This window comes from Lasioglossum baleicum, chromosome 18, assembly GCF_051020765.1.
Source record: "Lasioglossum baleicum chromosome 18, iyLasBale1, whole genome shotgun sequence".
NCBI classification, from domain to species: domain Eukaryota; kingdom Metazoa; phylum Arthropoda; class Insecta; order Hymenoptera; family Halictidae; genus Lasioglossum; species Lasioglossum baleicum.
Window position 1 is genome coordinate 8,627,511 of NC_134946.1, and position 27,469 is coordinate 8,654,979.

At 34.3% G+C, this 27,469-nt stretch overlaps 1 protein-coding gene across 3 annotated transcripts; it reads right to left on the reverse strand.

Annotated features, from left to right (window-relative positions):
• On the reverse strand, positions 1-27,383 carry LOC143218129 (sphingomyelin phosphodiesterase). 3 transcript variants are annotated; one of them, XR_013010980.1, is made up of 12 exons: positions 27,073-27,383; positions 13,612-13,716; positions 10,650-10,861; positions 8,721-9,017; positions 8,251-8,643; positions 7,284-7,456; positions 6,705-7,067; positions 5,076-5,268; positions 4,255-4,439; positions 3,597-3,782; positions 1,147-1,743; positions 1-1,030 (listed from the first exon to the last, which is right to left on the reverse strand). XR_013010980.1 is itself a non-coding variant. In XM_076443138.1 (12 exons), the coding sequence occupies exons 2-12, from the start codon at positions 13,688-13,690 to the stop codon at positions 850-852; spliced, it is 2,175 nt and encodes a 724-aa protein (XP_076299253.1). In that variant the 5' UTR covers positions 13,691-13,716; positions 27,073-27,383; the 3' UTR covers positions 9-849. The 3 variants fall into 3 exon arrangements, 2 of the variants coding, with proteins under 2 accessions (XP_076299253.1, XP_076299254.1); XM_076443138.1 differs by lacking the exon at positions 1,147-1,743 and having other exon boundaries at positions 9-895; positions 983-1,030; XM_076443139.1 differs by lacking the exons at positions 1-1,030; positions 1,147-1,743 and adding an exon at positions 1,779-3,512.
• Positions 27,384-27,469: the final 86 nt, after the last annotated feature.

The window sequence follows — 27,469 nt, forward strand, 5'->3', positions numbered from 1 at the left end:
ATCCAACCTTTACCACGATCCATACAATAGAATTATAATTAATATGACAATTGAAAACGCAATATTATTACTGTAATAGCTGCTTCGTTTATAAAACGAAATTTATTAATATCTAAATTGTAATCGACAATTAAAAATAACAATAGCAGGAATGATATGAACACTATAAATTAATTGTATATAAACTAAATTTCTATGGCTAAATCATTGTAATAATATAGTTGCAAACAATTGAAACGGAACTATATACTATCAAATTCTATAGTAACTTCCATAAACGTGCAACAATAAAACATCTGCAGAATTATATACAGAAAGGCTACTAAAAGTAAAAATTAAATTGAGCATAGTATCGCAAGATTCAATGCCTCTTACTTTGTCTAATACTAATATATGCACCATAATAACTCTTCTCATTCTACCATACGTACATATATTATACTATTTCTTGCTGCAGTATTTTGTTCAAATAAATAAGTGAATGAGTATGACGTACGTGAACGTATATAAAAATACAATTTCGATGGCAGTGTGCATCCAGATCTCTACAACGAAAATCTCTCTTGCAACGAAACGCTCTTTCACCAGAGTGCAATGATGTACTGCAACGAAGTTTTGTACCACATTTAACTTGATCACAAAGAGGAATGACATTTTTATGCAGAATAAAATGTCCGTTTCTACAGAATTAAGTTATATTATACAGAATCTAATAATTAATTAAATAGTTGTGCCACTAAAATGTACATCTTAAGTGCGATCGCACACATACGCACATCCAAACGCACATATATATATGTATATGTATATGTATACATTCATAGAATCACAATATGCATCCAGAATATTTTACTTATTCCATTGCGAATGATTTCTTGCAACCGCAGTTTGAAAACTGTAAAATTCTTCAATAAATTATTATCGTAAGTTGCATCGATTTATTTTTGAATTTGGTGGCACTTATCCGAGGCCTAGCACGTACTTGGGTAGATTGTAGGCGAACCGTGGAATCGCCATGAAAATGGACATCCTGAAAGTAAAAAACAAACAATTGTATGACTATGATTGTACAATTAAATAGCATTAATAACCTAAATGCTAATTTATTAAGAAATAAGTTAATGATAAGATGATTTGGGTACTTACTATATATGGGAAGCTAAGCTATAAATTGCAACCACCACGTTACATTTTTCCACCACCAATTGTTTCATCGTGAAATAATAGAATTTTTGTAATATATTGTGAGTTAGGTTACATATAGAACAGAACACAGTGTCCAAGATTCTAGATTTTTGAGAAAATATTATAGCACATTGCAACCCTTGACACCTTGTTTAATTAATAATAATATTTAGAATAAAGTCAGTTTGTGAAAACTTTTAGTTTGTTTTGTAGAAATATAATAGTGCCTTTTAGTGGTCTCATGAGAGTTTCCAAGCGCCATAAGCTTCCCTTATGGGGACTTAATTTTTTCAATTTATGTATAATAACACTCTTTTATCTTATATATAAATATTTTTCAAATGCATTTAGAAATATTATCAAATATGTAAAAATATTATTGCTGTATCAATTAATTCTTACAATTATTCTCATTTAAGACATTTAATTAATATAATTGTATATGGCATGTGAGTTAAAAATGAAGCATATTTATATATGTATATATTATATACATATGTATTATGTTATGCAACAGCACTAATTAATTATGACGTCCAGTGTTTTGGAACGACACCTCTGAAACATAAAGAATGTACGCATCAATAGAATAATTTAATTATTTCCAAACTATAAATTTAATAACTTCTAGATTACAATTCTCAAACTCTATATTACAAACTGAAAAATAACAAGTTTAATAATTTTTGATTGACAAATTTAATAATTTTTATCATTTTTGCATATAAATTAAACATTTAATCGTTTCTAAATAATAAATAATTCTTTGTGTGGTGAACTATTACTGAAAGACATTTAAATTAAGGCAATAGAGTAGTCAGAGATAGAAATAATAAAAATATATAAACTAATTGATAGAGAAGGTATTGATGGAAAAGTAAAATAAAATGGATAGAAAGTATTAAGAGAGAGATAAAATATAGTCACTAGAAAGTATTAATATAAAAACAAAATATAATTAATAGAAAATATTAGCAAAAGTAGTTACAGAGGTACAATCATGTAGAATGTAGAGAGTTATATTAGTACATAAATAAGAGCATTAAAAACACTATTCGTCAAATTTTTAGTTTTTTTTTCAACATTTCGAATTCGGGAAATCAATTTCCTAACAAACTACACATGAAAATTTCGTAAACGGAGATCTATTAGAAAGATATTCAAAGTTACAAATCTAAATATTTGTCGAAGAGTGTAATTGAACAAGTCATTACATGCATCTATGATTAATATAATAAATTTGTAATTAATCTCTTAGTTTTACAATCTCTAAAAGAAAAAAAATTTACATTAGCATCTACTGTTCACTAAGAATGGTTAGCATGCAACACTGTTTTAACGTAATTATCTACAAAGAGGCACTCCTCTTCGATTTTGATGAAATTTAAATATGTTATAGATTTCAACATTTCCTGAACAACTTTTTCCTTTTCATATAATAGGGACTTTATTTTGGTTTGTGAGATATTAGGTTGGGGAAAAAGAAATCCATTCTTTTTACGTTATCTCAAGCGGAGAAATGATGGATTTCTTTTTCCCCAACCTAATATTTGCAAATAACTGTTGGAAAAAGTTGATCAAAATATGTAGCTGCATGACATTTAAATTTCATCAAAATCGGAGAGGAGTGCCTCTTTGTAAATAATAACGTTATGTTTTTATAGATAGTGACAGCAAAATGTATTTGTTGTGTAAATTTCTTTATGTACAAGCTGCTTCATTAGGATATTTTATATTTTATCTATTAATATGTACAATTGATAAAAGATTACTTTGATTTTGTTCCGACTTAATTGTTAGAGTATGGATTTTCCTACAGATTCTTGAGATAAACATATCTGCAATCTAATCATGTATGAATTCAATGACACATGACCAAGACAAATAAAATAATTACTGTAAAATATAAGTAATCACATTTCAATGGAAATTGGAATTACAATAGTATAAATTAATTTGAGCAACATTTGTTAACACTATCGGCCGGTGATTATTGCATAATTGTGAAAAATCTATGATTCATGGCTAAACACTTTTTAATGGAAGCTTCAATAGCAACAGCAATTTTCATTGTGAACTGACAAATCACCCTCAATAACGTCATTTAATAGTTTCATTTACGATTGTAATGTAGAAGAAAATTTCTATGCTTTCTTTTGGCACAGCACAATTATTGAAAACCTATTAATAGGCTTTCGGTAGGTAAAGTGTTAAGTCGAAAATAGCAAATATTCGGACTGTTAATCGAGCACTTATGAAGCACGTATGCATTTTAGTTTACTATATTACAGTTACTTTTGAGCAAATTTTTCTTGGAGCAGTGTTATCTGCAAGATCACAGATCATTTGTATTAATTTCAGTAATTTCACTATGGTTCCCGTATATATTTTGCCATATATCATGAACGTACGATAAAGCTAGACCGTTGTATATCCACACTCGCCAGCCTGTCCTTGTGTCACTGTCTATTCTAGATTCTAAGCTCTGGCATAGTGCTTTCCGATCATGGCTTCTGCCACTTCTTAAGTCGCAGAGTAGTCTTTTGCGACATTCGTCGTCGCATGCCGGTCTCACCGGCGAATTTTTATAATAGTTCCTGAAAAAAAACCTTTTGTTAATGTTTCATCGTACAGAATGATGTTAAAATATTCGGCAATGCGTAGAGCATGTTTTTAAAAATGTTTGTTAACCCTTTGCACTCCGAATTATTTTTTAATTTTGTTGCCAGCAATTCCCTACTGTTTTAAGCGTTTTATTTGAATTTTCTTTGAAAGACAGTTCCTCGACTGCTACTTATTTTAAACAATTTTGTTTACTGATTACATTAAATATAGCTCTCAAACTTTGTTGTCATTTGTATTTGTGGAGCCTATGTTTGTTTTTAACTAAAAAATAAGACAATTAAATAAATAAAGGAAGAACCAAATAGATATAAAAAAACCCGTTTTATTTCCAATTTTCTTTCTCTAATGTTGGGTCACCACTGTATTAATAGCTCCAGAATTTTGTTAATATTCGAAACATTTTGATAATGCTTTTACAAATTGAATTAATATAAATTCACTTACTTGTAATAAAGATGAAACAGCGAAGGTTCATTGCTCATTTTATCAATTAGAGAGTCCCAGTCCCTTGGCAAAAGTGATGACATTTGATAAGTCTGTCTTGCACTGTACAGCTTGTGCCAGATCGGATAATCATACAAATTGGCTTCCTTCAAGTTCATCACCCAGGTTTCATGATCAACCACAAGCTATGATACAAAAATTATAATTTTACACTTGATGTATTTTATTATTAACCCAGTCAGCCAGGCCTACTTTGAGCAGAAATCGAGCCCAGCCTGGCGAGCAGGTAACGGGCATTATATTGGCTGAACGCCCTCGAAGCTGCTCGGAGCATAGGATGCTTGATTTTGGACGGGTATCTACACGCGCATAAGCCGGACAGATGCCCGAACCGGCCCTGGCAGAAACTGCCCGGGCACAATGCTAGCCGCTCGGTCCTGAATTCTGCTTGGCCCGGCCCCGGCAGAAGCTACTCGGGCACAATGCTGGCCGCTCGGTCCTGGTTCTGTCCGGCACAAGCTGCCGGGCAAATGCCCGGTCTTTCTGCCGGCAGACTGCGCTACTTATGCGCGCGTAGATGCCCGTCCAAAATCGAGCATGTTTGCTTACTGGGAACATTCACCCTTACAATATATCGATATTAATTTTATTAAGAGGGTCGGCGCGGCGCGGCCGTGCAAGAGTGTGCGGGCACACGCAATTTAGCGATGTGTGCGTATGCTCGCACACTCTTGCACGGCCGCGCCGGCCCCCTTTATGCGCTCAACAGATACACATATTTTAATATTAACTTCAATAATTAAATACTGAGTTTAACTCACTCTAGTAGTCTTTGGATGATCGCCATCGACATAGTATATTCTATACCCTGGATTCAAGTCAGCGTAAGGAGTCACTGATGGTCCAATATAAGCTATACTAAGAGCTCTTCCGAGATCAACCGTGTCATAAAAAAGTTGAAACTCGTCGTAGTGAGTATGGCCAAAGAACTGTGCCGTTATCGTCGATTCATACCTACAATCAAACACATTATTTGCATATTTTAATACAAATCTTAAGTTAATACAGAATTCTGAAAATTCTAGTTTAATATCTTCAGTTTTTCAATTTCACTAGATTTCTCATCTAAATGTAATCGAAGCATTACATTTGAAATTTAAAATTAAATGAATTGGATGGAAGTATTAAAATATTTTTAGAAATTAAAGTCGAAAGCTAGAGGTTTACATGTTAGATTTAATTTAATGTTGCATTTCAACTTGTGAAACTATTAGAGTTGAAATACAAATCAGAAATGGCCCAGACAATGGAAACGGTATTGTATTATTGTAAAGCACTTATTCCAAAAGTGAAGATTACACTTGATGGTCGTTTCAATTACGGATAACTGACGCTGATTCAAATCGTCCCGCGACGATCATATTCAATTGCAGACACTCTTGTTCAAAAGTATAGACAGTCTTTCAACAATATTTTAATACCATCAATTTTACTGTGTGAAAAACATTAAATATGTCCACGCTGACCACACAAAAATATATAAATAACCGAAGGCCTCGTACAGACTAGAACATTTCGACGAAGATTTCGACGAACGGCGATCGGAACGGATTTGTGCTATTTCCAGATTTTCTTGCGAACAACTATGGGAGCTGCAACGGCGTATACTACACAAAGAAATACAGAAAATGTTGGTAGTTTATTGAGTGAATTAAAGTTTCAATGTGAAATGTTCAGGTCTGTACGAAGCATTAAAGACATCAGATTCGAGATTAAATGACTTGCATTTTTTGAGATGTTGCAACATGATGAATTTTCGTCTTTATATGATTCTACGATACATATTCTGAATGAAAACGGAAGGGTTAAGTTCCGAGAGGCCGAAGATCATTTTAACCTGACCTGATTTAGTACATTACAGAAATTAAGAATAGCAATTTTTATCAGAGTAAAATTACAAAAGAATTAGATAGTGACTCTCTGATCAAATAAAAGTGGTAAAACGATTAAATGTAATCACTCTGATAAAACAAAAATTACAAAAAGAAAAACTACATACAACCGGGCAGGAGATGTATGTACATTTTGTCAAACATATTTTCTTTATATTGCTTCTCTTGCGCATCACCGTTTAATCCAAACAAGTAATAAGGGACTGTACTCAGTCAGCCAGGCCTGCCCGAGCAGCTACTGCCGGGGCCGGGCCGAGCAGAATCCAGGACCGCGAGCGGCCCAAGCGGTTTCTGCCGGAGCCCGGCCGGGCAGATTCCCGGTCTTTCTGCCGGCATATGCGCGCGTAGATACCCGTCCAAAATCGAGCATTTTGCTTACTGGGTACTTCTTCAGAACGCAACAGGACTATTGACAGTAAATCAACCACTGACCACTCCAAATCGTGCAAAACATAAGCAAAGACTTAATCCGCAATAAGTTGGCTTGAGTCCACTAACCGATTGATGATATGGTAATAATTCCTTGACCAGACCTTTAAACAGTCCGAGTGTCCCGGCGGTATGTGTCCGATAATGTGAACCTTTTCACCGTTCATCTCGGCCCCCTGCAGCTCGTAAACAAGCCATTGTAGCTCGCTAACTGGATCAGTGCTGTTGATCAACAGCCACCAATTTTTGTTGTTGCAGTAGTTCATGTTCACCGAAAGGATCCTGAAACCTGGACGAACCAATACAGAATAGAAAGCTCCTCTGCGGACTGTGTGGGACACGCCTGCTGGCAGCCAACGTCTCCAGTGCTTATCCAGAGCGTCGTACAACCATGATATGCTATTTTCTTTTGGCACGAATGGTGGCGGAAAGCTGTAATCAGAGGCGATTGATCGAACAAAATTCTTTGATAAATTCTAGAAAATGTTCACGAACAAGGAAAGACTTTCTTAACATTTTGTTTACTACTTTTTAAAATCGAACGATTTTTAACGTCGACCTTTCTATGAATTAATTTTATTTGTAAGTTTTGGTTATAGTGTTAGTAACGGAGTTATAATTGATTGGTAACAAAGGAGAACAATGTACCTGTTGACAGGGGCACTTTCATGGTTGCCTAGAGCAGGAAAAATTGGGATACCAGGAAAGCTTTCAGTGAGCTGTGCTACAGTATCGTGTAGCACCTTCAAATTCTCTTCTCTTGTCTGATTCCATATATCATGAGGTGGTAGGTCGCCAGTCCACAGGATATAATCAATGTCCTGTACAGCAATTAAAATCGTTAAATTTAATTTTTTTTTAATTATTATGTATACATATATTGGTTGTTTGAACCACGATATAACTATTTTTTAAATGTCTCTTATAAAATTGGATTTTAGTCTGGGACGAGAATCCAGCGAATTGCTATAGGAGGAGACTGCGCCTAGTGGGTGTGGCTCAGTTGCTCTCGAGTTCTGAGCAGTGATGCCAGAATGAGCGCTGGACGGCGCTCATGTACTCTCCTCCTTACCCCTTCCACTATTTCATTCCATCACACTCCACGGTCCCCATCGCGCACGTGCAACGTGTCTCCCATTCGCCCCACTCATTACCCGTCATCAGAGAGAGGGTACATCATTTCACCGTGACTCCCCGCATCTGGCATCACTGGTTCTGAGCAGCCTGCGCCGTGTAGCAAAAGAATTTACGCCTAAGCTTGATCCTTAGATCCCACATCCCTAAAAATATAACTCCAGACATTTCAATAACCCTCTACTCCACACAGTCTGCTCGCAGTGGGTGTGGCTTAGGTGCTCTTGAACTCCAAAGAGGCATTCGTCTTGATTTTTAGATCGTATATCTCCAAAAATCTAGCTTTAAAAGCTATAACGATAAATCTAATGATGACTGTTCTCAGTGGGCTCTAGTGCAATCTGTGTTTACACCTAATCTAGGCCAATCTAAATGAAGCTGAATCTCCTTAAATTTTATTAGGATTCTAACAAAAAATTAAGTATGTTGCTCCCCACGGCCCCAGCTAATGAAAATCATTGCAATAAAAACTCTTTCTTACAGAATGTGTGTGAGCAATGTGTTTCAGCATATGATCAACGGTTCTCTTGGGCGTGTCGCATTTTCTATAATCTCCCCATCGCCCCGCCGCCGCTGCGGGACTCGCGGGTGCGCCATTGGTGAGTCTGCAGCACAGTGGCTCGTTGCAATCAGCATTCGCACCCTCCTGATAATAAGGATCGTAATGCGTGTCCGAGATGTGAAGGACTTTGAAGGTGGGCACGCCTTCTTCCGGTGGTATTGGTGGTTTAATAGGGGGCTTGTTCACAGGTGGAAAAGCTACCTCCCACTCGTGGAGCGGGTTATAGGTGTCGTCACAGGCGTCGCCTATCACAAAGCTGCAGATCTGAGGGGGTCCCATGTTGATTTGTTTTAGAACGTAGATCACTTCCCCCTTGAACGAAAAATTACATTAGCGATGACATGAAAGTTTTCAGTATGAAACATTTTATATGCTAATCAATCACTCACTCCGAACAGCAGTGTGACTCCCTGACACACGCGCGCACTTTGAATCTTCAACGACACGCAAAACTGATAAATACTGTTCATAATATCTTCATCGCTCTTCCCAGCCTTTATGTAATATTGAAGAATAGCAGCAGCACCTTTGCAAGCTGTGCAGGAGACCTTGGACATAACAGATGTTTCAACCTCCATCATGACCTGCTTCAGATCCAGAAGCTTTAAAGCTTTGTCTACGAATCCTGAAAGCTGTCCGCTGGGCTGCACTGTTTCCATGTCCCATAGCATTCGAGAATAGTTGAACTGAAAATATAAATATATTGTAAGCGATTCTCCAATGATTAAATAAGAGCTCTTTGCTCTAGGAGCATTAAAAATTGTCCCAGAGGTCAAATGATAATAGAAGAAAATAAAATTACTGAGAGAGAAATAGAGAACTATTGACGGGAGTGCTGTTAGGGGGCGTGGTTTCGGTGCTCCGAAGTTTTGTGAAGTCACACCAGTGTTTCAGAGAACGATTTGTAATTCTGTATGGTTTCTAGACTCTATATTTAGTAACAATCTGGCTTTGATGACCGAAATGGCTCTATAACCAATGTAAAGCGCCTTGAGTGAGCGTGGCTTCGATGCTCCGAAGTACCATAAAGCTAGGCCACTCCCTCAGAGAGCAATTTATACTAATACATGGTTTCTAGATTGAATATTTTCTAACAAACTAGCACAAATGTGTGTAAATTGCCTTGAGTGGGCGTGGCTTCGGTGCTCTAGACCCTAGAGTACTGTACGGCCACGCCAATGTCTCAAGGAGCGATTTGTGTCTATTTCTGGTCGATAGTGCTCAAATTAGGTTAGTGAAACTTACAGGCGAGGAATGGATTTCTCATTTTCTTGAAATTTCTAAAGACAATATTCCATGTCTGAAGATTTATATTTTTGTTTTCATTTACATTTTCTCGAAGACAAAAATCCTCATAATAAAAAAGACATTCTAGATACAAATGAAAATGTGACAACCCGATTCGATGAATGATTTCCAAGATATAAATTCATAACTGTAATTTTCATATATTCTTACGAGAAACGAAGATTGTAAAAATTTGCCTCATTAATGAATTGTTATAATTATAACAAACTCCGTTTTCAATCAAATTGATGAATGTATGAAAATACAAAAGGGAAGAATAATAGTTTACGAAGTAAAAAATTTGAGGAAAATGTAGATTTTTTAGTTGAATTTTATAGAATATTGGCAATCATGTTTAGATAGAAGTTCATATCGATCATCAGGGGAACTTTCGCGGGGAAAGTCACGGACATTGTTCGCGTGTATGCGTGCCAACAGAGGAAGCAAGGACACAAGTATAGTTGCATCTTTGTCGATCAAGTTGGTGAAAGTATTTTGGCACTAAAAGTGAGAGTCGGCGACATCGTCGCGATCGAAGCGAAAAAATCCCGAGAAACACGGAAGAACCAAAAGCCAGCTTGAAATTTATGCGTTCATCGAGAAATTCAACACGAAATCACCACGGAAAATTAACGGGTAAATTAGAGCAAGAATAATATTTATGACTTTCTTTTTTCTGAATTTCTGATCGTCAAATCAATGGTCGATTTGAAATTCCATATTGCAGCTTGCAACTGAAATGAAGTTTATGAATTTCGAAAATAATGAATTTGAGAAAAATGTTAATAATTATTATTAATTTTTGAAATGGTGTGGTTAAACGTAACTGTTACAAATTTTAGAAATAACAGATCTAAAAGTAATTTTTATTAATATCGTACGTTTAGAAATGAATGAAAAATCGATCTGTGCCATTCTTGGTCCCAGGATTTCAATTTAGTATACTTATGATTTGAGAGACTCGAGAAAGAAGATATTGGGTTAATTATTTGGAACTAGTGATTTGACGATAGCAATGCTAATTTTTATACTCTTTTGAGCTGATCAGAGCTGGTGCCATTAATGTCAACGATTGCTCCCACGGTTGGCGGCAGATCTCGCAGAGTGTCAGTGAACGGTAGAATGGTAACATCCATTTGTTCTGCGGCCTTGTCTCTCGCAGCGAACCATTCTTCTGCCAGTTGGGTCCAGTTTCTTTCGGGGATCTCCTCTCCTCTCTCTGATCTGTCCCTGATGGGATTTCCTGTACACACAAAAAAATTTCATTTCAAACTTCAAGCTGGCCCGTGTTCTTCTCAGACAGCAGTATTTTTTGTAACAGCATAAATGGTAATTCTTTGAAAGATGAATGACCTCACGGATTTTTAACGACCTTGAAATATTTTGTCACAGTGAACGATCTGGGAAACCTTTCCTTATACCTCTTAACGGTTTTAAATGTCGAAACATTCACAAAAATGTAACGGTTACCATACCTACATATACCTACAGTGGCAAATAAAATGTTACAAGATGTTTTCTGTAGAATCTGATAAAGATATCGACTTTCTTTGTCATCCCAAATTAAATGATATGAGGGGGCCAATTTTTTTTAGTATGAAATGAACTGTTCGTTAATTTTATTAATGTTTGTTGTTGTAACAGTTCGTATCTAACTGAACAGAGCTGGGAAAAATAGTATTTTAAATAGTGAATAATCCCATTTATTTTATAGTATCTGTACAACTTTGAAAATAAAATATTTTATTTAATGCAGTAATTTTTGAAAATAAAATATTTTGTTTGATGCAGTAATTTTTGAAAATGAAATATTTTATTTGATGCAGTAATTTTTGAAAATAAAATATTTTGTTTGATGCAGTAATTTTTGAAAATGAAATATTTTATTTGATGCAGTAATTTTTGAAAATAAAATATTTTGTTTGTTGCAGTAATTTTTGAAAATGGAATATTTTATTTGATGCAGTAATTTTTGAAAATAGTATTTGAAAATAGTACTTCATTTTAAGAATATTGAAAATATTTGGATTTTGTCTTTATTGTCAATTTCAATTTTAAATATTATTGCTCAAAATAATGGTTTGCATTCAATAGATATTGCGAACCTTTGAAACTTCATTTACTATCGAGTTTATTATCTCGATTTCGATAAACAAGTTTGGCTTACACGGAAAAATTTTTCTATAGTCTTCTGAATGCAACCAGATATTTTTTGATAAGATTGTAAATTTGATAAACCCATAAATTTCATAATTTCCCCGTCACGCTCGGGACGCTCCATAATAGTGGCCCCCAGAGCGATCGCATAATACGCAATCATAATCGGAATCATCGAACCGAGTGCCAATCCCGACTATACTTTCTCTGGAAAAAGAGGTTATGGGGTTTCAAGTGCCTCGTTCGGTTTTCTGCTCAAGTGCCGCTTAAAAATATGGAGCATCACTCGAATAACAACCATTATAAATCGTTTAAACAATTTTTTTCGGAGACCACTATAAACATCAAAAACCCCTATACAATAATTGCTTACTATATCCGAGTGCCCTGCAACCATTATCTCAAAACGATATTTCCAACGAAAACATTTATTTCTTAACAACAAAAATATTTACTGGTTTCGTCAAAGAATAGTACCCTAAATAACTCTGTAATTGTGTATTGCATGAAGAAATGTTTCATACAAAAATTATATGGTATCGAAAGGGGCGTAACTCGCGTGCCCTCTTTTTCGCTACCATACTCTGTGACCTTGATATCAAGGTCGCTTTACATTGAAGGTCAATTTTTATTTCTAAAATTTAGTTTTAACTTGTACAACTTATTTTTCACATTTAATTTTTATTTTTGCCTCGAATTAACCTCAATCTTCATTTTTGCGACCTAATTGATCTTTTACATTGAGATTTAACAGTGATTTGAATTTTATTTGAATTTAATTTTATTTTTCAATTCAATTTGAATGTCACCTTTAAGATTTCATGTTTATTTCTATTTTACGTTGAGATGCAATAGTAATTTTAGTTTTATGTTTAAATTTAATTTGAGTTTGATTTTCATTTTTAAGATTTAATTTCAATTCTCCCTTAGTTTCATTTGATGATTTAATTTTTATTTTTGTCGAACTACTTTGAACTATAAAATTGTTGATTTTGGATAAACGATTAGAATGTCAGTTTAATTGGAAATATCACATCTCGAAAAGCTGGTCGCGCTTATCAGATGCATACGTTTATCAACGCATTTGTCAAGGGAATGACTAGTCACAGTTTCACCGTTTAAATTCCGCTTAAGTTGTTGGCTCGGGGCGTTGTCCATTAACGTCAATGCCACGTTAGACTAATTAGTGAACCATTACAACGATTTCAGACTGTCAACGATAATTGTCGACGCAACTATAAATCGTTGAAACGCTGTTACTCTCTTGTTAACCAGCTTTAATTAATTCATGACAATCTTTAGATGTGAACATTTAAATGAAATCTTTGGACAGGATCAATTACAGTAAATCCTCTGTAATCGCAAGAAGGCCGTACACGATAAACGCAAAAAATATCCCCTCCACTGTAGGTGTAACGGTTAAATTTATTAATAATTTATATCACCTAAACGCATAGGCTTTTTAAAATTTTTTTTTTTAATATTGCGTTGTCAGCCAGTTCTGAGCAATGTTTAAAATTTCAAGCCTTTTAGCTCATCGGGAAGTTAGTTTAAAATCAATTGCAAAATTTGTACCGAACAGACAGACAAGAAAGCAAGCTAATAAAAACGTGGTAAAAAATGGTGTCCGTCTACGAACTTTGCAAACGAATCTCCCCGAGGCTTTTGCGACTATAGAGGATTTACTGTGATCGTATTTTCTCACATAGATACTCTCTTTTATTAAAAGATGACCTCGAGAATTATAAAATTAAAAACAAACGTATGGAGTTAATAAATGATAAGATTTCTCTTTTTACTGAAATTTGGTTATTTGAAGAATTTGTAAATACTTACCATATGTGTGTGTAATCTGCATCGTGCCGATAAGGAATAAGAGAAATATGTTCAAGGCGATCCATTTTTGATTTTGCATTCTAAATTAGGTTCTTTTTTGATGATCTGAAACAAGAGAATACGCCAAGTTAGTGTTAAAATGTTGACGACTGCTTTAAAGATGTTGTAAACCGAACAACGACTTACGACAGTCCACTTTAAAAACTGTGGTATGTATCTACACTTTTAGTAAATATTTTCTTATTTCCGCAGAAATATTTTCATAAAATCATCACAGTAAGCAGTTTTTCGTGACGATAGTACCACTGTTCATTCAACGTACAATAAAACAACGGAAAAAATCATAAATTAAACTTTAGAGGGTATATGCAAAAAAGGGGTGTATCCAATTTCAAAATTCACAGTGGAGAAACTCGTGAAAAATAGTTTTTAAGCTCCACAGAGCCAGATGAAATGTATAAAATGTTTGAAAACGGCAAATTTCTCTTTCCTCTTTGATTTATGATGCAAAGCGATGCGTAATTAAAACTATAGTGTTTTGAGTCAAGTGTTTGAGAGCAGAAACATTACCCTTTAAAATGAGCCTAGATATAGTTTATACATAGATCTCTTTCTCTTTCAATTTTCCTCGACTAAGATTTCTTTGTCATACTCGAGTAGAAAGATTTCGGAAAGTAAAAACAGCTTCGGTAATTTATGTGTAAAAATTTCTGTTATTCGACAATTGAAAATTTCAAAATATGGTCTTAAAACAGACATAATCGTATACTAAGCCTTATAAAAGAGTAGCATAACTATGTATAAAGAACGGAGTTCTGTATCATAGAAGATGGATCGCAGTTCGAACATCTGATGTAACTTGATTCATTTTGTAAGAAATAATTTTACACTAAAATTACGTTTGCAGCAAATTTTCAAGTTTTAGGTCATTTCAAGGTTATAGTGTAATACACTGTTAAATTCGTCTCGACGTCAGCAACAATCCTACGATGTCCAAAACATGTGGTGCCATTTAAAAAAGTCAAGGTGACCTTTACTTTATTACGTAAAAAGCATTTTTTCAGATTTAAGAATATGCGAAGATGTAGCCCACCAAGTATATACTGACAAACTTTTGTCTAAAAGATTGTTTAATTGCACTACCGGAAATGCCATAAAAAATGGTGACATAACTTAACGGGTAGACCGTGTATAACATTTTTCTGCTTGCTTCTGTATTTGGAGAAAATACTGGTCAAGCTTGATCGTTTAAAACTGGGACACCCTGTATGCACGCTAATAATGTCGGATCAATTCCGCACACACAGAAATCGTTAAATTAAATCGTTGCATCCGGCAAGTGTAATTGAAATTTTGGACGACGCGACGCTCGTGATTACTGTTACTTTTATGTAGGTTACAGAAGCCTACTCGAGATTATAGCGACTCAAAACCGTCGGGTGTGATCCATTGGCCACGCTCTCGTTCTTCCCCGTCTACTAACAAACAATTTTGAGCTTCTAAAAAAAAATCTAAATTCAAAACTTCGACACGTTCAGTGCCACGTTGATTATAAGTGACACTATTTTTCACTTAGGAATTCATTTTTGTTGTAATACATATCTCGCAAAATCTTTTATCAATGTCTACTAGAACTGAAGAGTGCAAGGAGGTTGAATAATCACTGTGACAAAAAGATGTTACCTAAAAATTCGAAAGTTCAAAATTCTCACCATAAAAAGTCGAGAACACTACAGGCCTGGATATTCATATTTTTATAGTAACAACAGAATGTCATAAGCATTATCTCTGAATTTTTTTCGAATTATTTGACATGGTGCTTGCTAGTTAAAAAAAATTGAAACCGTTCTTTTTTTACGGTTGGTCCACGAGAAATTAATTTAAAGAATTGAAGTTATATTCTCCAAATAATAAAGTCATGTTCTGGGAACCGCGCAACCTAATCTCGTCAATGAAATAACGGTGACCGTCAGCTATTTCGGATTTCCTAGCACGCAGGAATTCCAAAGGTTCGGCTGACGAATCAAACGGCAGGAGCGCGTAAAACAGCCAAGTGGAATAAGCGGTTGACCGTTATTCGACCCACCAAGCTGATCAAAGATAATATAATACTTCAAGGCTGTGCTCATATTTCGTTAAAAAAATTTCGGCCGTATTCAAAAATTTCCCTTTCTCATTTTTTTCGATAGATCTCGGTATGCGCGGGAGATTTTGCTTTTTAAAAATTTTTTAGTTGGAACTGTTCGAGTGTGCGGGTGATCTGGGAGAAAAGATGGATTGCACAGATCCAGTGAGATGCAATCTCGCTTTTCTACACCTGGCATAATCATCCCTTTACGCCGCGGCGACAGGTCATTGCCACGCGCGCGCCAAACTGACTATTATCGACACGCGAAAGTAACGCCTGGTTTTGCCAATGTCAGTGGAAAACTCCGGGGAAATCCTCTGGAGACTGCCAATTAACCTAATTGGCCGAAACAGTGGGTATTTTTCTTGTACGAATTTCTATGCAATTTTCTTTTATCGTTTTCGGTTGTCATTGACGTTAAATTTTTATATAATGTCGCTTTTACAATTGTATTCACTTAATGTGTCTGATTAACTCGTGAAAAATTTTATTCTTGAATACATTATCACGTTACGATATTATTTTTCGATAAGATTGCACAGTCTTGATTTTAAATAACAACTTTCATTCTATTTTTATGTACTAACGAAATTAATTTGTAATAACATTTTCTGTATAATAATCTTCCTATAAGAATGTCGAGGCAATTTTAATTTTAAATAGAATCTCTCTTATTCAATCTAAATTCATTCAGACTCGTGTGAATATAATTTTTAATCTTTGTCCTGTAGTATCTGTTTGATAAAAATTTTAATAAATTCCCCATTTAGACATTCAATCGTTCTTGATTGAACGATTGAACGAAACATTGAACAATTCATTCAGTACCTGATAACATTAGTAATTAATAAAAGGAATTTGAGAATATTATAATATGTTTTACAATTTATTTTTCAGATCTTTAAAAGATTAAATGTATTATTCTCCTTTCTTGCAATTAATACAAAAAATTTGTACAGAGATCCCCAGTCTCACTGTGAACAACTTTCTGATTTGAGTGTGTGTATCAAGCCAGGTTAAGGTTATCAGTCCGATAGTGATTTTTGAACGCATCTATCTTTCGCTCTTCAAAGCGTATTGTAAATATTGAAAATTTTTCAATACTTATCGACAGAAGATAATGTCTATCGCAGTACAAGTTAATTAAAACTTTTCACAAAACATTCGATCAAAAGAAAGTATGTACACTCCGGGACGAGGAGATAGTACAATCTGAAATTAATGTAATTTCGGTTTATTAAACATTAGAAATTGAATTTCTTTATACACATATTTTTAGTGCGTCTTTCTTAACATCTATGAATGAAATGAAACGAAGCTTCATTAACTTATCTATTTTTATTGAATGAAGTAGAATTATTAACGAAATATGGAGGTACAAAATGGATAGCTCACTTAACGAAAAACTTGAAATATAACAGAATTAATCGATAAAAATCAATGCTCAATATTTTGTAGGACCTCTTTTACAGCTAACGACTTTAATCATTCGGTTTGGTAAATATTTATACAATTTTTTAATACTGTTTTGGCTAATATTCTCCCATTCGTCCAAAATGCTCTACTTTAAGTCGTTAATATTTTGAAATTGTCTGCCATTTTGGTACACAGCTCTGGCAAGATATCCCCAACAATTTTCAATAATGTTGAGGTTGGAGATCTTGCTGGCCATTCCAAAACTCGAATAATTTTTGAAGAGAAGTGTTTCTTGAAAGATTTATTGCAGTTACAGGCCGAAAATCATGAAATATTGCAATTTTCACCATCTTTAAACGTTTGTAGCTCATTGCAACGTCGACTGATTTTGACGAAATTTTCAGAATATGTTTAAGCGACACAGATCTACAAAACGTATGTTTTAAAGTTTCAATACAGGCCCACATAAAAAAGTTGTGAAATGCAACTTTTAGTATTTTTCCTACAATTCCGATCTATTGCAATTTTGTCCCACTATTTGTGTCCTAATATTTTTGTGACCGACTATATTTCATTTGATTCAAATGTTTTTTGGTAAACATAATTCTGTACCAATAATACATGAAAAGAGGAGTACCTAAGCATTCATGAGCGGTAGTGTATATGAGAATACAACACACCTTCAAACTAGTGGGTTATTATTTCAACGAAAAAATGATTTCATTAGTTTTGTTCACAAAAATCCTGAGGTCGTAAACAAATTTTGTGGCCAGATTTGAGTTTAACGTGAAAAAAGATACTGGAAATCATGTGTGGCATGTAAAAAAGAATTTTTCCGCGCGTGGTATCGGATAAAACACAGTTTTCTTGAAATTTTGCAAGTTTGACGAATTTTTTCAAGGTTAAAAAAACGTTCCTACCATAATCTCTATTTTTCCCATATTCACAACAAAGAATTGGTATACATTTTCAATTAGTTTGTTATTCATTTATTTACTTTTTATTAATGATTGAAGACTTGATAAAACATCTGGTAGACGGCTATCAATCAAACATAGCAGTGTATTCAATCTTGTTCTTCCTTCAACTTCAATATCGTATACATATACTTCACATACTACACTTAGTTTTTTTCCACGATCCATTCTTAACACTTTAGTATGTTGTTTTATTAAATAAGCACGAAAGAAGTTTTGCAATGAATGTTTGCTGTCTGAATGAAAAACATGGTGAAAAACAAGTAAATATGGTGGATGTCAGAATACATATGTTGACATATTAAAATATTCATTTTCTTCAGTTTAATGTACCAAATGAGGAAAAATAGATGATGAAAAATAGATCTTGTTGTCCCTGAGTGTATAACTACGATCCAAAAGTTTCGATCCAGCAGAGGTACAATCAATACTTGTAAATACATTGCCTACTGTGTTACTAAATACTTGTGGGAGAACTTATGTTATAAATAGACTGCAGATCTTTATGTAAAATAAAAATTGCCTGCACCAATTGCAAGAAATGGAAACTAAATTGAATGTTACATACTTCTTTCCGTAATGATCTTAATAGAGGAGAAATTATATGTATATTGACATCTTCAATATTTACAATTGTTCAACAATTTCGGATTTCATATACTCAAATTTGCTATAAATGCATAAAGATCCACAGTCCAGTTATAAAACTCGCTCGTTCACGTGGACTGTAACAATAGTTACTGAAACATTCGATGTTTTTTTACGATAAACTGTTACGAAACGTTGAAAAGGACAAGACAGCGAGACAATGAATCCGGAAATAATTACACTTAGCCAACAATGCACCTCCATCCTGAATTTCAACACAGATTTCACAGAAAATGCATAGAATAACGTCAACGAAAATCCATAAAAATTATAAACCTGCGAGCACTAAACGTGGCACGAGTCGCCTTGTAAAAATGAGAAAATTGAATCTGTTTAAATTTTTTCGATCACATTCACCATATAAAAATCTTTATAAAAATACATATCGATAATTGTAAAATGAAATCTCCAATTTACATCTTCTCTGTGCCTCACAATAACAAACGCCTATCAATTCGAGACACAAAATCCATGTTCAAATTAATACATCCTCTTAAACAATTTAATATTTTACAAAATATTCTCCGAGGACAACTCTGAGGACAATGTTTTCCATTTTCTGTTTTGATAACTTTTTTCTCCCATAATAACAAATAACTTCAAAATGGGAAAATAAGAGTTCAGATCTTAAACGATCTGCGACGATCCATAACGATCCATTGTTATCCGAGTTGTTACTCGGAATAGCTCCCCGACAATCCGTAATCGAGCAGCACAAGCGAAATTCATATCAACTTTCTCCGTTTTGTATAATGCATTTTGTTGCAACTGCACTTTGGCCACCGGCTATAATTATTTCTGGGACGAGATACGTATGAAAACTGAGATTGATTACTATTTGCTCACTGCATGCGTTGCTCTTCACATCGGTTGACCTTCGATGACCTTGAAAAAACCTCTACACTATACACTTTTCTTGTTCTCTAATGAAACGGTAATCGAGTTATTCGAACGGTTTTATATTTCTATTGAATTGTCAATTTCAACCGAATCACCTTGTATATGAACTGGCATATGGAACACTCGCCTACATAAGCCATAAGCGTTTTCATTCAGTATACCGTTGACCTTGACTGCACCGCAGTCGGAACGCATAGCAGATGCAACGAGCAATGATTTTCTGTCTTACTTTCGGTTTTCCGACATCTTACATTAAAAAGTAATAACAATAAAATTAAAATATATCGGGTATATCGTTTAAATCGAACCTAAAGTAAAATCTTTTCACACTGTCCAATGCAGTTTAAAATTCTCTACAAAAAAGTACTGGACCACTTATGGTACTATATTTTCAAATCGAATTATTGGTTTTTAACTATAAGTAGCTTAGTGCTTTGTGTAGAGAATGGGAAACTACTTCGATTAGTGTGTTGAAAAGTGTATGATTCTATGTGAAGAAATATTGATGACTTCCGCCTGACCTTGATGTCTCTGTCTATGGGAATATTGATTGTATAGGATCATGGATCTTTTGAAATCATGCAACTGTTATGTAAAACATTTCTGACGATGTGTTTTGACAACAGTTTAGTAGATATTTTAGTTGATATTTAACATGTAGATGATTTACTTTACACCCGGTATATGTATAACTGTATTTCCTACAATATGTGTATAATTCCTTATTTCTCAATATATTGTGCTCTTTATTTTGATTACACTGATATGTTTGATTGATAACCGTCTATCAGACGTTTTATCAAGTCTTCAATCACTAATAAAAAGTAAATAAGTGAATAACAAACTGATTGTATATGTATACCAATTCTTTGTTGTGAATACAAAGATATTGTATTCAAGAAATACTACACAAAGAAATTATTCTGGTAATTATGCAATTATTATTGAAAACGGTAAAAAGTCGTGAATGCAAAAAGACACAATTGATCTAAAGAATGGGCTACACAATTTCTAATGTCTCATATGAACTTTGTCTTACCGTAGACAATAATAATAAAAAAAATCCAATTACACATATCACTGAAATTGATAAAATTAATAGTCTATGCTAACCAAGTTCTGATTGCAATTTAAATGTATAGTTAAGAGCATTTTCTACGAAGTATAATGCAGGAAATTGTCTGTTGCACGAAGAGCTATGTTTTAATCAAAGAATTCTTTTCCAAGACAAGCTGTAGATCTTTTTTTTAAACCAGGAAACTAGTTCTACGTGTGGTATCCATTCAACGAATCGTTTGTGACCATGTTTCGTGACCATCGTCCGATCGTCCTATGTCTGAAGCACCTAACCTACTTAATTCTTGCTCTCTCTCGCCACGTGACGTCATTCCCCGTTGAACCGTCGAGTATACTTTCTCACGCAGTCATTTTTTCGCGCCACGTGTGTTTCAATGCCTACCGTTTTTCTCCCCGAATTCTCTGTTTCCGGAAAATCGACTCGATACCCACCATAAAATCAGCGAAAGATTTTACTGTCAGAATTTCCGAGATAGAAGGAAAACGAAAGGCAGTCTGCAAGCAGTTTTAAAGGTCACGGTCTTTTGTTTGATTGTTTTACGTCGCTTCTTCAACGGCTATGGTTATTCCGCTGCGGGACCTACAGTTTAAGGTCACGGTCTGGGAGGAAGTGAACGATTATCTTTAAGAGTTTATTCTAAAAAAAAAAAACTGGTCGAGACAGGACGATCAAATATTATGTATAAGGAACGGTACACAGTTTCAAGTGGTTCTCATAATTTATTCCTTAAGGTATATACAATAAGGAGCATAGTAAAAAAATTGATTTTTACTACTTTTTTAGCTGGGCCAATAACGAAAATTTAAAGGATGTGTTCGGTCAACTCGTATCAATTATATACGCTCTGAAAATTTCATTGAAATTGGTTAATTGGTTTACTCACGAGATAGAAATGATCAAAAGTGGTAAAAAGGCCGAAAATCTTGAAAAATTGCAATTTTTACCACTTTGCATCGTTTATATCTCGTAAACCATTTAACCAATTTCAATGAAATTTTCAGAGCTTATATAATTTATAAGAGTTGTCCAAACACATCCTTTAAATTTTTTCGTTATTGGCAAAGCTAAAAAAAGGTAGTAAAAATCAATTTTTACTATTTCTTTTCGCAATTCCGAGCAAATGCATTTCCTCAAAATATTTCTCAGACGTCATTTACTAAACTAATTCTTCTAGCCTTACAGAGAAATTGATGTCGTGTGGTCCATTCATAAAGAAGTTATTCTGATTTAAAGTGTGTTGAATCAGTTATGCTCGTTAGTGTTAGTCCTAAATATGTATAGAAATTTGTTGGATGGGTAAGAGCTTGAAGCGATTATCATTTTATAAATAAGGAACGTTAATGTTGAATATGACAGTGGTTTGTGCAAAATTTGAATGGGACTATGTACTTGACAAATGTGATCACTGACTGCAGTGATCACTGACCCTCTCTACAAAATTCAACAAATTGAAAGCGCGACGAAAGCGGTTGGTAATCAAACTGATCGCTGACCTCTTTGTAGTAATTAATCATTGAACCAGCGAACTTATAAAAAGTACAGTTTTTTTTACAAAATTTGAATGGGAAAATTTTGAGAATATTAACATTGTAATCAAAATGGTCAGTAACCCAACTGATCAGTGACCAAAATCGCTATTCATAAATTCATTACTTCCGTGACCAAAGTACTGATACGGTTTTGCTACTATAAAATTGGTATTCATATTAAAAATAATGGATCAATGTGGCTCGAGTAAACACACTTTCTTCACAGTCATCAGAACTCTTTAATACGGTCATATTGATTTTTTCCCGCAGATTTTACTCTATACGAGAAGCACTATTCAAGCGTTATTAATGTCTTGCATAACATAACACTGCTATAAGCCAATTACAGACTTCTAAAATCTACTACACTCGCGTAAAAACTTTAAACTTCGAAATTGTTAATAATAATTGATACTGAACAAATATTGTTGTGAGAATACTTTAATTACAAGTTATATAAAAACAGTAATAATATCTGGTAAAATTATTTTACTTCGTTTTTAGCTTTACGTTTTTTATAAAAATTTTGTTTTAACGCTATTCCTTTTCCAGGGACAATGCAATCGCTTTAATTACACAACGTGATCCACACGCTTTGCAAAACAGAATTTATATGTCTCCAGTAAGCATCGTAAGCACGTAACCGAGTGTTTCGTAACTTTTTGTTTTCGACAATCGATCGCTTTGGTGGTCTATAGAAATTTAGCCATTGCATAACATGCTACCGTCCAATCTTTTGTAATCCACCAGCATGGAAGGTTTTAACGATTCTCTACATGGGAGACAAATTAAAATTCAATTAAAATCTCCAACCGTAAAATATCAATTAGTTTACTAGGAAAATATTTATGCAATACGACAAACTTTTCCGAATCAAATAAAAAAATGACTGGATTCAACAAATAGTTCTCGAAACAGATATTCCGAAGTGCAGTTTTTTCATGAAGATGAACAAAAATTTTTTAAAGCTTGTTAGTGCTTATCTACAGTTAGGAGCAAAACTGATCACACACACTTTAAATCAAAATAACTTTTTTAAGAATGGACCGAACGACTTCAATTTCTCTGTAAGGCTAGAAGAATTAGTTTAGTAAATGATGTCTAAAAAAATATGTTGAAAAAATGCATTTCGGTCGGAATTGTGAAAAACAATAGTAAAAATTGACTTTTACCATTTTTTTTAGATGGGCCAATAACGAAAATTCAAAAGATGTGTTGGGTCAACTCGTATTGTATATTATATACGCTGTGAAAAATTTCATTGAAATTGGTTAATTGGTTTACGAGTTATAAACGATTGAACGTGGTAAAAAGTACGAAAATCTTGAAAATTTTCAATTTTTACCACTTTTGATAGTTTATAACTCGTAAACCAATTAACCAATTTCAATTAAATTTTTAGTACGTATATAATTTATACGAGTTGACCAAACACATTTTAGATTTTCGTTGTTGGCCCAGCTAAGAAAGTTGTAAAAATCAATTTTTACTATTGGTTTTTCACGATTCCAACCAATATTTTTTAGACGTCATTTAGTAAACTAATTCTTTTCCATTTAAAATGGCTGAATACATTTACAACCAATTAATGACGAAACACTAGAAATATACTACACATATGTGCATTACTCATTGCTTAGATGGAAAGGTACATCATACATATTAACGTCCTTATTCGCCAGTATAAACGAAATTATAAAAGCTTCTAAACATGTAAATAAATTCGAAACGAAGGTTGAAAAAGTTCGAGAGAATATTCCGTATGTGTAAATATAATCGAAACCGCGAGGGAGCATTGTATTGCATAAACAAATACGAACTCAGCGATATGATGACTTAAACTCCGCCGAATTTCACGTATAGTACGTTGTTGAATACTTTTAACTGTGTTATTTTCAATTAGAACCGAGAATCGGCTTAGATCGCGGGACGACTGTAGTTCTATTAGCTCAATAAAATTATTGCTATGGGGATAAAACGAAGTCAATGCTCCCTATGCAATGAACAAAATGATTTGTCGACCCTATCTCGGGCTACCGAGCAACGATAATACTAATGCTTTGTATCATGATACACTCACGGATACACTACGAAGGAGTTGAGAGAGAAAATCATGCGATTTCCTTACACTTTCAGAAAGTATAACACACACCAGCAGAACATTTCTAAAAGATTCAATATCACGAGTGAATTAATAGAAATTCTAATCTCGATCCCGAATGAGAACTGTAAATAATACCGTATAGTGCCTATGCAAACATAATTGGCAACAATGATCAATTATAATTATTAACGTGCTATAGGAAATTTGTAAAGTATTTACGGCAATATTATTTATTACGCAACTGGAAGTATGTACATAGACATTTACTTATTTCATTAACAAACTTTTGAATTCTTCATAATGCATAAAGATCTGCAGTCTACTAATATTGTATATTAATACCACTTGTTTATAAACAGGAGAGAAGCGGCGGCGAGCAACCAATACTGACGCGTTCGCGACTTGAAAAAAACGCAACTAGAAACTCCACTTTTTTTTTAATATATGTATAGTTAAAATGATGTAATTATGTTCAAAATTTATTAGGATTCACTAAACAGTTGCAGAGCAAAAAATTATAAACTGTTACAAAACGTCAAATTTATCGTGTTGTCATCTCACTAGCATGGAAACGCGACAACTGTGTAGACCACTGAATATAGCTACAATCAGAGGGTACAATTATTCGCAAGTCACTTACAATTTTTTATATGAAGACAATTTGATTAAAAAATAAATATAACATGAAATTCACTAATTAAACGAAAGCTTTTTAAATTAATCTATTTTTTAATGCAAAATACACTCATGAATGGCTTTCATTGCTAATATGTATTGATGGATTTCGATTTTCTTGTACTTTTGTCTCCCATTGTACCTCCAGAACATCCTTAAACACGATATAATTTCAACTATATTTAGTAATTGTAACATGTATATGTATAAAATTCGAGGAGGAAAAGGAAACAAAACGTAGAGCGACAAGCTTCCATAAATATGTATATTTAGAAGCTTCTCGAATGTAGTTTGGTGGCGGTCACGCGGGGAAGCGACGCGGGAAAAAGCCGAATCGCGCTTAACAACCCGGGTGTTGATTTCGAGTCCGCGGATAGCAACAAATGCATATAAATTGCGGGTTCGCAGAGATCGAGGACCACGACCGCTCTTGGTTAGCGAATAGGACCCCCGGCAAGAGAGTACGGCGATAATACCTGGACGCCTGTCGAACGAGAGAGAACAGAACACCTCCTGGACGCCTGTTTAGAGTACCGCGGAATCTAGCTAGAGTACACGTGTGAATTTTGAGAAAATGTTTGCGTATTGTAATTTAAACGTTCGAACGATTTTATCCATCTCATTTCCTGTACCAAAAATCCTAATCCAAAAATAAATCCTTTCTGTCCAGATAATACCTGTCCAAACTCATTCTGAAACACCATGACTATATATGCAGAAAGTTTTCGGTCGCAAAGAATAGTAGATCAAGACTATGTAAATATGTATACATATGTATATGTACAGCAAAAAGTTCAAAATGTTTATAACATATTTAAAAAATCATTAAAATCGGAGAGACTTTAATGTACATATGTATATCAAAAAGTTCAAAATGTTTATAACATACATATCAAAAAATCATTGAAATCGGAGAGGAAGTAGCTGTTCTGAAGTTTCACCCTAGTCTTATGTTAATTGTAAAATATATATATCTAAATACATATGTTCCCGAAAAACCGGAAAATGTTTATACGAGTGGGCTTGGGGGTTTTAAATGAGAGCCACTGTAAATAATACCGTATGGTGTCCACAGGTTGTCACAAGATTGAGCCTCAGTGTCTATAATACTCGTGAAATGTTTATTTTGCTTCGAGTGTTCTAACGGAAAACGTATTTTTTTATAGAAAGTATTTGCATAACATCTGTACATTTACTGTACGTTTACAGGCTGTAAGTATACGTGAATTCTCTAAAAGTCAATATTTAAATCTGAACAATTACAAATAGTAATAATTTTACTATATTCCCATGCAAAGAGAGAGAGAGAGAGAGAGAGAGAGAGAGAGAGAGAGAGAGAGAGATTAACACATACATATGTACGTACTATATGTATAAAACACATACATAATAGTTGTTTAAACAATTTTGGTTGTAGTCCTAGTTTTAAAAGGATAAAAACAGGAACAATGTAACAAAGAGCCCGCTTTCAGTTATACTAATGCTTATTTAAAAACATTGTTGTATGTAGGTTCAAGTCATGAAGAATTAAAAGCAGCAACAACGTAACAAAAAGCCGGTATTTTGTTTGAATTTGTTTCCTTGTATACATATAATCGCACACAGAAATTAGAAAGAAAATGTTTTCACGTTACGATTATTTAGGTACATTCTTAGGCAAATTTTTCCAAGTTATTAATAATAGAATCCACTTGTATAAAATCAACAATGTATGTCGGTTAAATACGGGACAATAAAGACCCAAGATGGGGGCACACAGGGGTGACCACCACGTGGTACAAGGACACAAAAACAAAACCAGTATTCTCTACCTACACATATAGAAAAAATTTCGAAATTTAATCCTCTATTAAATAAAATTATTGTCTAACAATAAGTACATAATAGTCTACAGCGGAAAGAGTTAACTCAAAATATCACGCGTCATGGAATCGCACAACCGAAAATTACAGGCGCGCGAAAAGTAAACAAAAATTAGCATGAACGGGACACAAGCGTGTACTCACGAATTTTGAAATCCGGTGATGCAACGGTTGTTGAGCGAAGGAACTTGCGAAAGTCTGTGGTCAAACACTGTGGTCGTGGGAAACGGTTAGCACTATGCACATGTCTTGTCGAATTGTTTCAGTGATATTTCACATGGGGTTCCCGGACGTTCAATTTCTAGAGCACTTGGGACAAGCACACGCACACGTGTTCGTTGGCACACTCTGTTAACCGACCCGTTTTTTCTTTTACCTCCACTCTTGTGGTTTCGCACGCGCAGACCCGTAACCGCGTCTTCCCATCCGACCGTGGTGAGGACTCGGCGTGCACTGACGCTCGCGGCGGCGCGCGCCGACGTCGTCGCTCGTCTTCCCCCACCACCGTACCGCGAACTGGCGCGCCTTTGAATTTAAACGT